This window comes from Lissotriton vulgaris, chromosome 7 (genome assembly GCF_964263255.1).
Source record: "Lissotriton vulgaris chromosome 7, aLisVul1.2, whole genome shotgun sequence".
Taxonomy (NCBI): Eukaryota; Metazoa; Chordata; class Amphibia; order Caudata; family Salamandridae; genus Lissotriton; species Lissotriton vulgaris.
In genome coordinates, this window is record NC_141695.1 from 1,749,083,399 (window position 1) to 1,749,099,292 (window position 15,894).

Here is a 15,894-nt window from a genome sequence, read left to right on the forward strand (position 1 = left end):
CTTTAGCTTAAAGAGGAATGCACTGAAGAAGGACGTTCTGCTTCTACAAGGGTTGAACGCAGTGTGTCTCCGGTGCCTCGCACAATGGCCTAGTGTCTTTGATGGTGCAGATTGTATTGAGCAAACACTGCGGATCCATCCCTACACTATACCTTCCAATTTGAAGCCCTCGGGTGTTAACTGCATAAACACTGCAATGACAAGTGAGTTTTTGGTACTGCAATAGATGTAGACTTGTTCAAACCCGCATTAACTGAATTCCTCCATCGGTGTCTTACAATGGATTTTACAGGCCAGGAGTGAACTTTCAGAAGCTCCATCCATCTTGAAGTTCTTTATAGAAACCCTTGCCCAGTTCCTCGTTTACAAATGGCCTGCAAGCAGCAGGTCTTCACCACCATGAATGGGCTGCAGAGGGGGAGTTGGCTCTACCATTTGTTTAACAGTATTCATCATTACAGATACCTGCTGACAGACCTAACTAAATGGCCTTTTGCTTACAAAGAGCTCAAACCCATCAAACTTTCGTGTAAATGTTTCTTACAAACCAGTCCCTAGAGACTCAAGTCTTGCAGTCCCAGAGATAATCGGCTCTTCAGTCTGGTGGGGTCAAGGAAATGCTACTGTGAAGAGGCTTATGGAGTGCTGCAGTAGGGGAACTGAAGTGCTGGCAACTAGACATGCTACTAAAACGACAATCAATGAGTATTGGGGCCAGATTTAGATCAAGATAGTTACTCTGAGCTGAAAAAGTAGTTTAAATCGAGTGCTATCCCCCCCTTCAGAGGGGCACATGACATTTAACAGGCCGGGACACTTAAGGGATATAAAGCACAATGGTGGAATTTAGGAAGAAAACAGACACCGAATGTGGTGCCATATGCACCGGTTGTCAACACTGCGCTCGAAAGGCAAAATACTTTAAATTTGTTTCAGCATCCCGTAATTGTGTAGGAGCTTTACTGGTTCATTGGGTAACGTCTGTGTGCCAAATTTACCTTGATAGGAGCTTGAATTCCTTTAAGACCATGCAAAATATGCTGCGCAGCTTTCAAGCAAGGACACTAGCCCTTGTAAGTGAGAGAGCGACCTATGCCTGCTGGGCATCGCCTGCCACTGTTAGAGGAGAAAGCGCCACATGGGGTGGAGAGACCAGCGCGTGCAATCTTGGATACCTACCACAGGTAACTTTCGCCTTTGTTGGTTCTTCCTTCGCAGCCACCCTGGCCTTGCGCCCTCGCTTCCTACTGGTGGCTTGACCACATCTGCCCCGTTTGGCCTTTACCCTCTTATTTGACACTGAACCTAGAAATACAAAATGTATATATTAATTACTCATTGATGTAAGCTGGACATTATACAAAACAAGCACTGGCGTTGCCAATAGGTCTCGCATTAGGAAAGTGTGAGCTATTGGTATTGTAAATGACAATTATTTTTTTAATGTGTTGGCGTTGAAAATATCAAACTTTATTTTGTTTTCTGGCAGCAGAAGCATCCCACCCACACACTGCTGCACGTTTCCTTTTTGTTCTTATTTGGATGTGCCCAGTCCACCCAGGTTGCCAAGAGACTTTTTAAAAAGAAAAAAAAATAGTGGCAGTGCGCGTAGCCCACTTCCACGATGATGAGATGGCTTTCTGCCTACCATCACACTCATTGCTGGTACAGGAGCTGACACCTTCCTGCTCTCTGTCCACTCCATGCGAGCAGGATGCTGCAGTATGCAGCCCACTCCCCAAGTCACAAAGATCAGGAGGACACAGAGAATGTGCGGGCAGGGGTGAGATGGCACCCACTTCTATTTCCTTTTGGGATGCAAGATTGAGATCCAGTACCCTCTATAATTCCTCACCACCGCCAGGGATATGGGGCTTGGGGCTTTTTCTACTTCAGGAAGGGTATGCTATGTACACCCCTCCCTGAATTTGTTTTAAAAATGCACAACCCCCTCTTACCCACATGGGGGGTTTATAATTGAAAAGGGCAGGTCTGTCCTTTTTAAAAATAATAAACAATACCACAATTCTACTGTGATACAGCAAAAAAATAGATTTGTCCCTACCCTGCCCCCACATGTTTTTTCTTTTATCTGCCTACAACACGGGGACTGAGTCCCCAAGTTTCAATATAGCATCTAAATATAGCAAATATTGTAATCTTTATTGATGTTATTGGTAGCCAATCAGATCATTATCTTTCGAATTGCAGGTCCCTCAGAAGTCTCGCAAGAACAGATAGCAATACATTTTTAACCTTCATTTTTCAAAATCAGCAGAACACATTTACACCAAATCAAAAAAAATAACACTGTGTGAAGACCTAGCATTTTGCCACATTTAGTGTTAATTCTGTTCACTCATTTGGGCTTTAAGGTGGTCTAACCTATAGGAAATTGCAGGAGGAAGACTTGTTTTGGGAGCCCACTTTTTCTTGGCCCCCACTTGATGGTTCACCTAGAAACTTTCCAGGAAGAAGCTAAGGTAGATTAACTTTTGTTTAGAAATTTTTCCAAAGATTCGTCAAATGGTTTAACATTATTAGCAAAACAAAAAAATCAATTTCCTACGGCTACTCTGTCCTACCTATAAGTACACAGTGGCACCCGCCACTATGCAGCATATATATATATATATACCAATAAAACACAGTTAAACTGAAGTTACAGTTACGAAATGAAACAAAGTAGTACAGTAACCACAGACATCCTAAAATTCTCCAGACTTAGCAATTTTAATGTACTCTGTCTCGCTTAATTCTCTATACAAAAAGGCACCAAACATCACATTTTTTGTATCAATAATACAATAGACCTCTCATTGCATCATTAAAGGTACTTCTCATACTCTATTAATGGCTACAGTAAAACTTCGGAGTAAATTGTGATACATGATTTCACTTTGTGCTTTGATTTCGTTTGACTGTCAGAGTGGGCATTAAATAGTGTACAGCTGCCCTGTGGTGTGGTTCACGCATTTGGTTGTTTAATTTGTAGATAATTTGTGGATTGTATTTTCATCTTTTTTGCGTAGATGCAAGTAATAACATTGAAAAGGTTTTGAAAATTCCTCAACAAAGCAAACTGAACATACACAAGTACATTCTATGGAACTGCAGTCCCACATCATTGAGCCTCCATGCGGGCTCTCTAGCCATGGATAAATAACCTCCCGAGTTACACAGGAAACGGCAGATTAATGTTAAATAGTGGCACTGGTGGTGGAGTTTTTCGTATGAAGGAAACATATGCATTGCAGCATGGTTTTACGACCAAATCCAACAGATTTCATAAAACACTCTTTATTCAGACTTTAAGATTTATAAATATGTTGATTTGTGTACCTGCTTGCACTGTCTGAATATTGCTGTTAGTTCTTCAGATGGATCCATGCGTGATTTTAGTTGCAGTCCGTCGCCCGTCATATAATCAGGGGTGTGCGATAGCGGATGAACGAAGATTCACTTTTTACTTTACACACACGCACGCACACATACACACACACTCTTGTACACAACACCACATACAGACACAAACGCTGACGCACTCTTGGGCACTCAGAAACACGCACACATACACTCACACAAACATGGTGATACAAAGACACACAAAACCACTGATACAGAAACACAAACACACACACCAACACACACTCACGCAACCCCACGCACAAACTCACCTACAGACACAAACGCCCACAGGCACATTAAGCCATGCTCAGACATACGCTCTGATACACGGGCAGCCACGCTTTCACGCACCCTCACACACAGACGCACAAACATTCGATGCCTCGTCAGGGGTAGGAAGAGCAATACAAATGCGTTTTATTTTAAACACTACACACACACAGACAAACACAGCAGCATAAAGGCACATAAAAACACAGTGATACCGAAACGCAAGCCCAGTGCCGCACGCACAACACACAGCTGACACTCACAAACACACACATGCTGAGAATGCGTCAGAAATGCTGCCTGATAAGTTTATGCTCGCCAGCTCTTACTGCTGTGCCAGCTGAAGGCAGGCGCTGTTGCAGCTGCACCGTCCATGAAGTAGGATTTCATCACTGGCTGTGTCACAGCAACCCCTCAGGCAGGCAGCCAGGACAGTCGGAACATCTGTGCCGCTTCCTCCTGGCAGAGGTGTTCGGGTCAGTTCTATTTATTGTTTCCGCGTGGCGCTTGGTTAGCCTGTCATCTTAGCTTTATCCGAACAGCTGCTTGCATCTCCCGCCAAGATCACCGCATGTAAGTTCTTGAGATTTCCACTTGTGAATCAGTGGTTTATATTGCCAGACTTTTTTGCTACACGCGCGCTCCCGGTTTTCTAACGTTTAAATCGCAATACACTGGGAGACGGTTGTATAAAAATGGATTCGCCAGGCGAGACCTAAAAATGGTCTTGAAGAGTTACAGGACAAGGGAAGTAAGAAAAGGTAAAAGGAGCGAAAACAGGGGAGATTAGAGCAGCATGATTAGCAAACGGTTTGAAATATGAAAAGAAACAGGTTGTAAGATCAAGTGGGACAGGTAAGAAAGAGAATGAAAGACTGAGAGGCAGTGAAAGAGCCATACAAACCGTGAGGGAAACTGGGAAGAACAAGCATTGGCGTTTATTAGTCAAACAAGCACCTGAAAAGAAGAAAACAAAGATGCGAGCACAGTGTGAGGGTGAGGGGGCAGGATTACAAACGCCACGGGAGAGGGGAGCAATTGGAGTGCGGCGGAAGCATCAAAGGGCTGGGAATGCGAGGGGGGAAGGGGCGCAACACAGTGACAATGGGGGGAAAGAGGGGAGGTGCTGGAGCTGGGGAACAGATGGCCGTGAAAGTTTATGGCCCAAAAGCGCGTGCCTGTGGCCACGTGAACTCGAAGAAAACCGCACCAAAAAACCCGTGGTTTCACGAGTATTTTGAGCACTTGAATTCTCGCTCCGCTCAATGCGCATGTGCATTGATAGGTCGCGAGACCTTAAAAGGGGGGACCGTACAAAACTTAATAGCTTTCATTCAGAACCTGCCTGTGTTCTTGTGAAAGCTCTACAAACTATAATTTGTAAAAATATTCTTTGTCAAAGTACAATAGGTGAACTGACATTTCACTAAATTACGTGTAAACATTCCGATAGTTAAAGGAAGATTCATAAAGGTAAATACAGAAGATACGCTCCCCTGTCAATTATTACTGCAGCCACAACGTGCCTCAAGAGAGCACGGCTGAAATTCGTGTCAACTAAGTTTGTTCACTGAGCAAAAACTACAAACGAAAAACAATTGTTACTTACCTGTAAACCGTGGTTCTACAGTATTGGTGTCTTTCATAGATTCACATGCTTGAATATTCCCCGTCGTCAAAGTGAGAGCCCCACGGTAAATAAAATAGCAAAAAACAATACTATATGTATATAAAAACATAATTACATATATATTAAGACCATAAATACTTAAGTACCAAGGTATCATCAACACATAGGAATACATTGGAAGAAAAAGAACACTTATAACATCCACATCATTATGTTAGTCCAAACTACAGCCAATCAGGCACAAGCACCCCTCTAGAACCTTCTCCTCAGAGGCTTAGGCCCTCAGATTTTCGTAGCACAAGAGTGACAAAAGAGTCTAGGAGGAGAAGCGAGCCTCTGAGGGGAGGTGGGTGGGTTGCATGTGAATCTATGAAAGACACCAATACTGAAGAACCACGGTTTACAGGTAAGTAACAATTGTTCTTCTCCAGTATTAAGGTGTCTTTCATAGATTCACATGCTTGAATAGAATAGTGAGCGGTAATAACTGGTTGCAAGACAAATAGCAGTGCATTAGCATGAAAATGCATGGAAATGACAAAATGCTGCCAGAGAGATAACAGGAACAACCATACAGGCGGAGGGAAGGAAAGAGGCTCACCTTATTTAAAAAGTTTGCAAAGCACCGCTTGGCCCACAGCTGTATCCGCTTAGTTGATCTTCTCAAGGCAGTAGTGCTTTTTGAAAGTGTGCCTGTTGGACCACGTGGCTGCTCGACATATGTGGTGAATCGGCACACCAGCAAACAGGGCAGGAGAGGAGGACATCGCCCTGGTGGAATGAGCTCACACTGTAGATTGAAGAGGCCTGCCGGCCTGATGACAGAATGAAATTGCTGGGGAAATCCAACGTGCAATAGTTGGCTTGGTAACAGAACGCCCCTTGCGTATGAGTCCGTATGCAACGAACAGTTGATCAGACCTATGAAAAGGAGCTGTTCTGGCGATGTAGATTTTAAGGCATCTTTTAACATCCAACGAATGAAAACGTTGCTCCACCGGAGATTGCTAATCCCCTAAGAAAGTCTTTAAGAACACTGGTTCATTGAGGTGAAAATCAGTTGGCACCTTAGGCATGAATGCCGAGTTGGTGCGAAGTACAACACAGTCCGATTTGAATTGAAGGAAAGGAGGCTGAATGGTAAAAGCGTAGAGATCACTCACGCGACGTGAGGAGGTTAAGGCAAGAAGAAGAGCCACTTTCCAAGTCAAAAATTTTAAATCCGCTTTGTGGATGGGTTCAAAAGGCGCCTTCATCAATTGTGCCAAAACATTGAGATGCCAGGTAGGAGGACGCCAAATTGGCGCCGAATTGGCGGGAAGATCCTGAACAACCCCTTTAAGAACTGCTGAATAACTCGAAGAGCAGAGCGGAAGACCCAATCCTGCCAAAAACAAGATATTGCTGCTAGGAAGACCTTCAAAGTGGAGTGGGAAAGACCCGATTGAGCAAACTGCAGAAAGACCAGCAGAAGCTGAGCAGGAGAGAAGTGCACGGGATGGATGTTAGCAGATGCACACCAGTGACAGAACCTTCTCCACTTTAGCTTGTAAGTCTTTACTGTTGGCGGAGCTCTCGCATTGGCAAGAACGTCTCTACATTCTGGTGAAATATTTAAGTAGGCAAATTCAAGGTGCTCAGGTTCCAGGCTGACAATTTGAGAGAGGAGTGGTCCGGATGACATCTGGCCCTTGTCCATTGGGAGGAGATCCGCTCGAGGATGAAGGAGGATGGGTTCGCACTGTGAGAGGAGCAGCAGTTCTGAGAACCACGCCTGTCGAGGCCATCCGGGAGCGAACAGGAGAATGTGGCACGGCTGTCTCCGCATTTTCCACAGCACACGAAGAACCAGCGGAATCGGCAGAAAACCGTAGGCGAATAGATTGCACCAGTCCATCAAAAGGGCATTCCTGCATGACCCTGGATGGGGAAGCCAGCTTGCACAAGACTGGCATTTCCTGTTCATAGGGCTCGCAAAAAGATCCATTGTCGGGCGACCGCACAGCCGAAAGATGAAGTCCAGAGTCAGCTGATGCAACTACCACTTGTGAGTCGAGGACGCGGACCTGCTGAGGGAATCTGCTAGGATGTTGGATGCATGGTAGGTGAAGCGCTGTCAGGGTAATTTGGTGACTGAGTGTCCAGTCCCAGATGCTCTGTGCCAGCTGAGATAGGAGCGGCGACTTGGTGGCGCCCTGTTTGTTTACATAGTGCATACTGGTGGTATTGTCGGTTTGAATGAGCACTGATTCTCCTTGGAGCAGAAGATGGAAAAACTTGGGCACCAGGAAGAAGGCCATTAGTTCCAGTCTGTTGATGTGCCAGGAACGTTGAGACAGGGTCCACTTGCCATTTATGGAGAGGCCTTGAAGATGTGCGCCCCAGCCTTTCAGAGAGGCATCCGTTGTAAGGACTAGCTCCGGAGCGATGGTTAGGAAAGAAGTACCGGCAGCGATGTTTGACGGTTGAGCCCACCATTGGAGAGCAGACCTCATCCGAGCGGTCACTAGGACCAGATCGTTAAAAGAGCCGGTAACCGGACGCCACTGTTTGTACAGTTCCTCCTGAATTGGGAGACTCTTGAGCCAGCAGTTGGGGGATCAGGGAGATGCAGGAGGACGCCATCCCAAGAAAGGATTTCAATACACCAACTGAAACAGACTTTTTTGAACGGATGAGAGCCACTAGGCGTAGAATTAGCAGCGACGCTCGAGAGACACGAATACCTTTGCCAGCGAAGTATTCAGAGTGGCGCCTAGAAAGGTCCTGCAGGGAGCAGGATCGACCTGAGACTTCTCGGTGTTGATGGAGAGACCGAGGGAGTGAATAGAGTCTGACAGAATAGAGTGTCCAGAGACGCCTGATGGCGGGACTGCGACTTGATGAGACAGTCGTCCAGGTAGGGAAAGATTTTAAACGCCCTTCAAACGTAGATATGCCACCACCGGAGCCAGGACCTTCGTGAAGACGCGAGGGGCAGAGCGAAGGCCGAAAGGCAGAACCTTGAATTGAAAGTCTCTGCGCCCTACCTGGAAGCGCAAGTACTTCCGGTGTCTTGGAAGTATTGGCACGTGGAAATACGCGTCCTGGAAATCAATGGTGGTCATGAAGTCGTCCTTCGAGAGAAGGCAGAGAACTTCCGCGAGCGTGAGCATGCAGAAGGATTGACACTTCAGAATCTGCTGAAAGAGCTCCTTGAGGTGCCGGAGGTGGACCAGTTGTAGGAGTGTTTGGAGGGAACTTCACAAACTCCAAAGCATGGCCTTTTGATACAATGTCCAGCACCCAACAGTCCGAGGTGATTGAAGACCATTCGGAAAAGAAAAGGGAGATTCGACCTCCAACTTTGAGCAGGGAAGGCAAGTCATTGCTTCTTAGAAGCAGAGCCTCTTTAGGAAGATTTTCCTCCAAGATTTGGAAGACTGCTGCCGATAGGACTGCTGGGACTGAGAGGAATATCTTCGATTTCCTTGGCCGTAGGAGCGGTACTGGGTGGATCTGCCGCGAAAAGAAGGTGCCGCGCCCACCACGAAAAGGCTGCTTGCGAAACTGTTAAGTGCCTAGGGCACGAGCCGTCGGTGTCCTTTTTAATGGTTTGTAGTGCATCGTCCACATGCTGGCCAAAGAGCGCTTCGCCGTCATAGGGCATGTCGAGGATTTTCGCCTGAACTTCCTGGCGAAAAGAGGTGGACGAAGCCAACCCTGACTCAAGACGGCTGCTCCTGCAAGCTGACGAAAACCAGTGCACGCAATATCCACAGAGCAGTCGATAATCTCAGATGATGCTCTCTCTCCCTCCTGAAGAATCTGGAGGGCTCAGGAATGAGGTCGATAAAAGAAGACATATCTGACCAAATCTGTCGGTTGTAGTGCCCCAGAATGGTCAGAGAATTTGCAGCCCTCACGGTGGTAGAAGCCATAGTGGAAAATTTTCGGCCAATGGCATCAAGAAGACGTCCCTCAAGATCAGGAGGAGTAGTAATAGGAGAAGACACATTCCTGGAAAGACGCTGCGCGGCCTGGGTGATCACGGAATCGGGCTTAGGCTGCGCTACTAAGCAAGCTGTAGAACCCTGGGGCGCCCTATATTTCTTCTCCAAACGAGGAAGCAGCGGCAGTATAGAATTTGGCGTCTGCATCAGTTTGACACCCTTCTTCCAAATGAAGTCAATTATGGGCACTGCCCGGACCTGTTTGAAAGGTTGACTCTTAAACCTAAAGGAAACAGTCCTCGCCCTTCATAACCATAGGAAGCTTAAAGCGCATCGCTCCTCGTTCCATAAGCTGGTGAAAACCAGCTATATCCATCAGACGGGAATCGCCTGGACCAGAAGGTGGCGGAGACGGTGTCTGGATCTGATTATCGTCCCAATACGCCATGTTCCTATCAATCATCATCAACTTTGTCGTCTTCTCGATCTGGGCGAACGTCATCATCCTCAAACCGTTGCATGAACTTGAATAAAGGCTGCAGAAGGCGCAGTTGGCTCCGGCAGTGTAGTAGTGGGAGGAGCCGCAGTAGTTACAAGCACCGTTGGTTGAGGAGACACCTGGTGAAACAGTGGAAAACATCTATTTTAATCCTCTAGCATATATTGGAGATTAGAAACGAGGGAAAGAGGTATTTGAGCAGTGGAAACCTGAACAGAAGGTTCCTCCTCCTGGAAGTAAGGATCTTCCTGGTCATCCTCATAGTCCTGACATTTAATGACCAGCTACAAAGGGCTTCGAGCTGCCCGGAATCTATCATCGTCCTCCTCATCAGAACCAGAGCCATGCTCCGAACCTGTGGCAAAAAGGTGATGGAGGCTGAGGTGGACTTTGAATCGGAAGCTGGTCCAAAGGCACCTGTCGTCGTTTGTGCAGAGGGTCAACTGTAGGAGCCCCAGAACTGGAAGAAAATGGCACTAAATGGCAAAGATGCGAAGGTAGACTTTGACGATAACAGCGTCGACGGGACAACCACCATCGACGAAACAGTCGACAAAGCTGTCGACCGCAAGACCATAGCCGCCGACGAAGCCGCCGTCGACGGAGCACCCGCCGACGAAGAGGCTCTCCTCACAGCAAGCGCTGACGAAGATACTGATGTCGACGAGACTCCCTTTTTCGACGTCAACCAGGAGATTGGAATAGTCGACGAGACAGATTTAAAGCTCACGCATAGCATCGTCGACACAGAGGACGGCGACGCAGCCGCCGTCGACAATCCGCTGGCACAAGTAGTCGTCAGAGCTGGAGATGGCAGATTTAATCATCGGAATGACAGTCGACAATTTAGCACGTTTTTTAGTGAAAACATGCGCAGAAGGAGCCGTGGAGAGCCAGAGTCAGATCTCGAGGGCGCAGGCGTAGCAGGAGGAGGTGGAGACACAGCAGGAGCCTTCTGGTGTTTAAGCTTCCTGTTCTTCAGGAAAGGAGATGGCAAATACTGTACACTGCTACGCTTAGAAGTGGCTCTAGACACACCTGACGCAAGGCTTTCTGCGCCAGAGAGGTGAATCCATATCCTTCAACCTCTGCAACCACAGGAGGAGACGCCCTTTCCTGTCCTTAAGGGTTTTGGTTGAAAATGTCCTGCAAATCTTACATTTTCCTACCTCATGCTCTGGGTAGAGGCAGTAAATACACTTCTTGTGAGGGTCCTCGTAGAAGAGCCGCAACTTCCCACAAGAAGAACATGGACGAAACCAAGACTTCTTACTTGAAGACATCTCAGAAAACTGAAGAAATCCAGAAAGAAGTTGAAAACTGAGCAGAGCCGAGGGAGACTCCCTTCAGAAAACGTGCGGTAGAAAATCTGAGGGCCTGAGCCTCAGAGGGGAAGGTTCTAGATGGGTGCTTGCGCCCGATTGGCTGTAGTTTGGACTAACATAATGACATGGATGTTATAAAAGTGTTCTTTTTCTTCCAATGTATTCCTATATGTTGATGATAACCTTGGTACTTATAATTATTTATAGTCTTGATATATATGTAATTATGTTTTATATACATATAGTATTGTTTTTATTGCTATTTTATTTACAGTGAAGCTCCTACTTCGACGGGGAATATTCAAGCATGTGAATCTATGAAAGACACCCCAATACTGGAGAATAAAGGTATTTGTCACTCCATGAGGTTCTAGCCTGATGAGGAAAAAAGATTCTCCTCATTCAAACGTACTTTTACCCATGCGAAGAAGCAGAGGACATGCCACTGAGCCGTGCTGCATGGGTCCAGTAAAAGCAACAGAAGAGAATGCAGGTCAACTGCAGTAGTTTTTGAGGCTCTTGCATCTAAAAACCATTTTGAGCACCTAGTTCTCATTTAGTTGGAGAAGGAAATCGGTTACTCAAAGTGGACATTTTTTTTAAGACATCCAAACCCATAAATAGTTGAGATCTATGCTCCGCATTAAAATGGTGCAATGTTCTTTGGAGAGGTGTTATTTTACAGTTCTTCAAATAGGCTGGGCTAGGTCTCACAACAAACGTTGGTTAAACACAAGGATAATGTTACTTTCCCTGTAAGCAATCAGTTTTTGGCATGTAGAGCTGTAGATTCACATGCTGTGCATACTTCTGCCATCTAGTGTTGGGTCTGGATATTTGCAAGCTGTTTTTCTTCAAAGAAGTCTTTCCCAGTTACAAGGTAAGGTGACTCCTCCTTTCGGTGATAGTGCCATGTGCATCGACTCGACTGTTAGATTGTTTTCTCATAAGAGGGTGAGAATGGAGTGAGTGTAGTACAGAGATGCCATGCGTATGTAATATAAATGAGAACTGCAACAACTACAGGTGCTCAAGGAGGTGGGAGGGCGCCGGTGAATCTACAGCTCTACATGCCAAAAAACAAATGTTTACTGGGTAACAATCCTTTTGAGGCATGTGTGCTGTAGATACACATGCTTAGCAGTATTCTCCCAAAGCGGTGGCTAACCGGTAAGTGTTGCAGTAGTTTTGAAAAAGTGTCTTTAGTACTGCTTGCCCTACATTGGCTTGACGTGCAAACACATCTACACATTTACCAGATGTCAGCTATAGGAACATTACTGAGAAAGGCCATAGATGCTCCTATTTTGCGAGTGGAATGCGCTCCACTTCAGAGTGCAGACGCCATTTGTGATCCATCATGCACAGATGGAGAGTTCGTCCACCCTGGCGTTTAGAGAACCTGCCAGGTGTTGAACCACCAAGGAAATGCCCTGATGTTCCAGTCATGTCTAGAGAGCCTCCTGACATAAGGTCCACAACCCCACTCTGCCCTGTTTGTTGCAGTAACACATGGCGATGGTGTTGTCCATGAACACCTGCACCACACTTCCCCGGACAGAGGGAAGGAATGCCTTCAGTGCAAGAAGGATCGCCCAAAGCTCCAAAAAGGTGGATGTGGAGCCTGGACACTGACGGAAACAAGAGGCCTCTGATATCCGCCTCGCCCATGTGGCCACCCTATCCCAGGTGGGACGCATCAGTCACTACTGTGTGCTCCGGTTGGGGAAGGGAGTGGGATCAGCCATTAACCCAATCGTGATTCGTGAGCCACCACTCCAATTGTCGTGCAGTGCCCTCCGAGATCTGGACGTGATCGGACAGGTTGCCCTGAAGCTGTGCCCTCGGACTTCAGGTTCCACTGAAGAGCCTGCATACACCATCTGGCATGATTTACTAACAGGATGCAGGAGGCCATCAGGCCCAGCAGCCGGAGGGTCATCCAGACAGAAACCAGGGATAGAGGCTGATAGATCGGAATCATAGCCTGAATATACCGGACTCGCTGCGCGGGAGGATAAACTCGAAACTGCGTTGAGTCCAGAACCGCCCCGATGAAAGGGAGCTTCTGGGCAGGAACCAGGTGCGACTTTGGTAGTTGGGGAGAACCCAAGCAAATGCAGGAGGTCGGCCGTGGTCTGGAGGTGGGAGACTGTCTAGGGTGAGCCTGCCTTCAACAACCAGTCGTCGAGATAGGGGAAGACTGTATCCCATGATCTGCGCAGATGGGCTGCGACCACCGCCATCACTTCCGTGAACACCCAATTGACACTGGTAAGGCCAAAGGGAAGTACGTGAACTGAAAATGCTTGTAGCCTACCATGTACCACAAGTAGCGCCGGTGGGCCGGCCGGACAGGAATGTGGAAATATGCGTGTTGCAAGTCCAATGACACAATCCAGTCTCCAGGGTCGAGAACAGATAAGAGCTGAGCCAGCGTCAACATCTTGAACTTCCCTTTTTGGAGGAAGCGGTTGACGGCCCTTGTCCTTCTTGGGTACCAGAAAGTAGTGAGTGAGAATAGAAATCACAATCTACTTCTGGCACAGGAACGCGCTCGATGGCCCCCTTAGCCAAGAGGGCTGTAAATTCCTCTTGCAGAAGTTGCCCCGACATGCGGCGGTACTGGGGTGGCATGGCTGGAGGAGTAGTCTCGAAGGGGAGGGAGTAGCCCCTTCGCACAATTTGCAGCACCCACCTATCCGATGTGATGGTGCGCCAGTGGGGGAGGTGATGGCGAATCCTGCCGCCCACTGGTGTTTGATGGGCCCAAAAGCTTGGACTAGGAAGGCTTTGAGGCGGATGGGGTGGAGGTGGACTGACCCGCCCGCTTGCCCCCTGCCCCACCACGGCAGAGTTCGCGGCCGCCTCTAGGTTGGTTCTGCGGCTTGTGACTGAACAAACGTGTCGGGCGCCCCTTCCGTGGCCACGAAAGGAACGAAAAGCAGAAGTGGCAGTGCGCATGGTGGAAAGGACCAAGGACTTGGCCGTAGCCCGGGAGTCCATAAAGCGCTCCAGCCAAAAAGGCGACGGCCATCTAAGGGCATGTCCATAAGGGAGTTTTGGACATCCCTTGAAAAGCCAGTGGACAGCAGCCAGGGATGGCGGCAGAGCACCAGAGTCGTGGAAATCGATCTGCCCAGCGTGTCGGCAGTATCCAGTCCACAAAATCTGGTGAACTTCGCTGCATCCCTCCCCCTGGGAGAGCAGTGTCCGGGCATCCTCCGGTCAGAGGCAACACTAGCGCAACCGTATCCCATACAGTGTGGGAATAACAGCCCAAGAGGCATGCGGTGTTCACCGACCGCAGAGCTAAGCTGGCAGATTAAAACAGTTTCCTAACAAACTGCTCCAGCTTCTTGGATTCCCTACCCGGAGGAGCGGTAGGGAATGCGCTCTGGGAAGCAGAGGCCTGGATAACCAGACTCAAGAGTGGACAGAAAAGCAGGATCGTCCGAGTCGGGCAGTGGCCTCTGGCGACGTTCCTATCCACAGGAGCCCCTGTGGTGGGCCTGGACCAAGTGCCCATAAGAACATCAGTCAGTGCTTCATTGAACTACAGCAGAGGCTCTGAAGAGCTTACTGCCGGCTGGAGCACCTCAGTGAGGTTAGTCCTCCGGGCCACCTTAGGGAGTTCGAGCTCAAGGGCCTCTGTTGCCCTATGCAAAACCCCACTAAAGGTCGCCCCCTCCTCCGAAGGGACAGAACGAGGAGAAAGGAAGCCAAGGCCAGGCGATTGGTCAAGACCACTGGCATCCCTTAACTCTTCTGCCCAGTCCTGATTCAACTCACACTGCTGAGAGAGAAGGTCCTCAGACCGCTCCCAGTCCTCCCCTTCCTCCATGGCTTGAAGAACAGGTCGAAAAGATGGAGGCTGAACATGGGGATAGAAATCCCCTATCTGTGTTGAACGAAGCTGGACCGCGCCGTGTTCAGTTCGGGGCTAAACCGGGGCAGACATCGTCTGACCAGACGACGTCACAGGCAGTACCGGGCGAGTCGACACTGGCAGAGTCTTAAGGTCAACCGGCGTCGACCGGGTTCCAGGCCTGGATCCAAGGGGGTCCTGCAACGCCGGGACCAAATTAGTTGCTGCTGGCAGCACAGGACAAGGACCCCCAGCCAGCCCCGCGGGGCCCAAAGGCGCACCGGCGGGGACGCCGACAGCCCAAAAAGGGCAGTCATGGCTGCAAGAAAGTCTTGAACCTGTGCCGGAGTCGCTCCCGGACAGGGTGGATAGGCTGGGGTTGACTGCACAGGCTCCGCCGGAGACGCGGGGGTGGTACCGCCCGCACCATCAGCCACGTTGCGCTAGGGGCAGTCAGAGAGCGATGCCGCTTCTTCGAGTGCCTCGACTGACCTGACCCAGAGTGAAAGGACTTCGAACCAGAAGAATGATGGTGGCTCCGCGACTGGTTTATCGACTTCCTCCTCGACCGGGATCTCCCAACAGTGCGGAGTAGACGGTCGGGCTTCTAGCAACTTTCGGGACCGCTCATGCAAAGTCTTTGGCACCATGGTCAAACAGTCAGGGCACGACCTGGGGTCATGGTCGCGCTCCAGAACGTAGAGGCACGTTGTGGGAGGTCAGTCACCGACATCATGTGGCGACAGGCTCCACAGGACTTAAAACAGGGCATCCCTATTCGGCACCAGGAGTAGATAAGACTTGAAAAATGAAGATAAAAAAAAAAATCTAAAAAAAACTGTCAAAAAGTGACTGGCCGTACTTGCTCTTCCTGATGTTAGCGCGCCAGGGGGGCGTCAAAGTAGCTGCTGCGACGTCATCCCGGCGACCACGCCACCAACGATGGACGCGGAGACACACAA

General features: G+C 48.5%; 1 protein-coding gene across 2 annotated transcripts in view; it reads right to left on the bottom strand.

Moving 5' to 3' along the window:
* Window positions 1-15,894, bottom strand: part of DEDD2 (death effector domain containing 2) — a 111,340-nt gene that overhangs the window by 45,058 nt on the left and 50,388 nt on the right. For both annotated transcript variants that reach the window (XM_086933043.1, XM_086933044.1), the window contains exon 4: window positions 1,180-1,305. In XM_086933043.1, coding sequence (XP_086789169.1) covers window positions 1,180-1,305 — 126 coding nt within the window. The remainder of the gene's footprint in view (window positions 1-1,179; window positions 1,306-15,894) is intronic.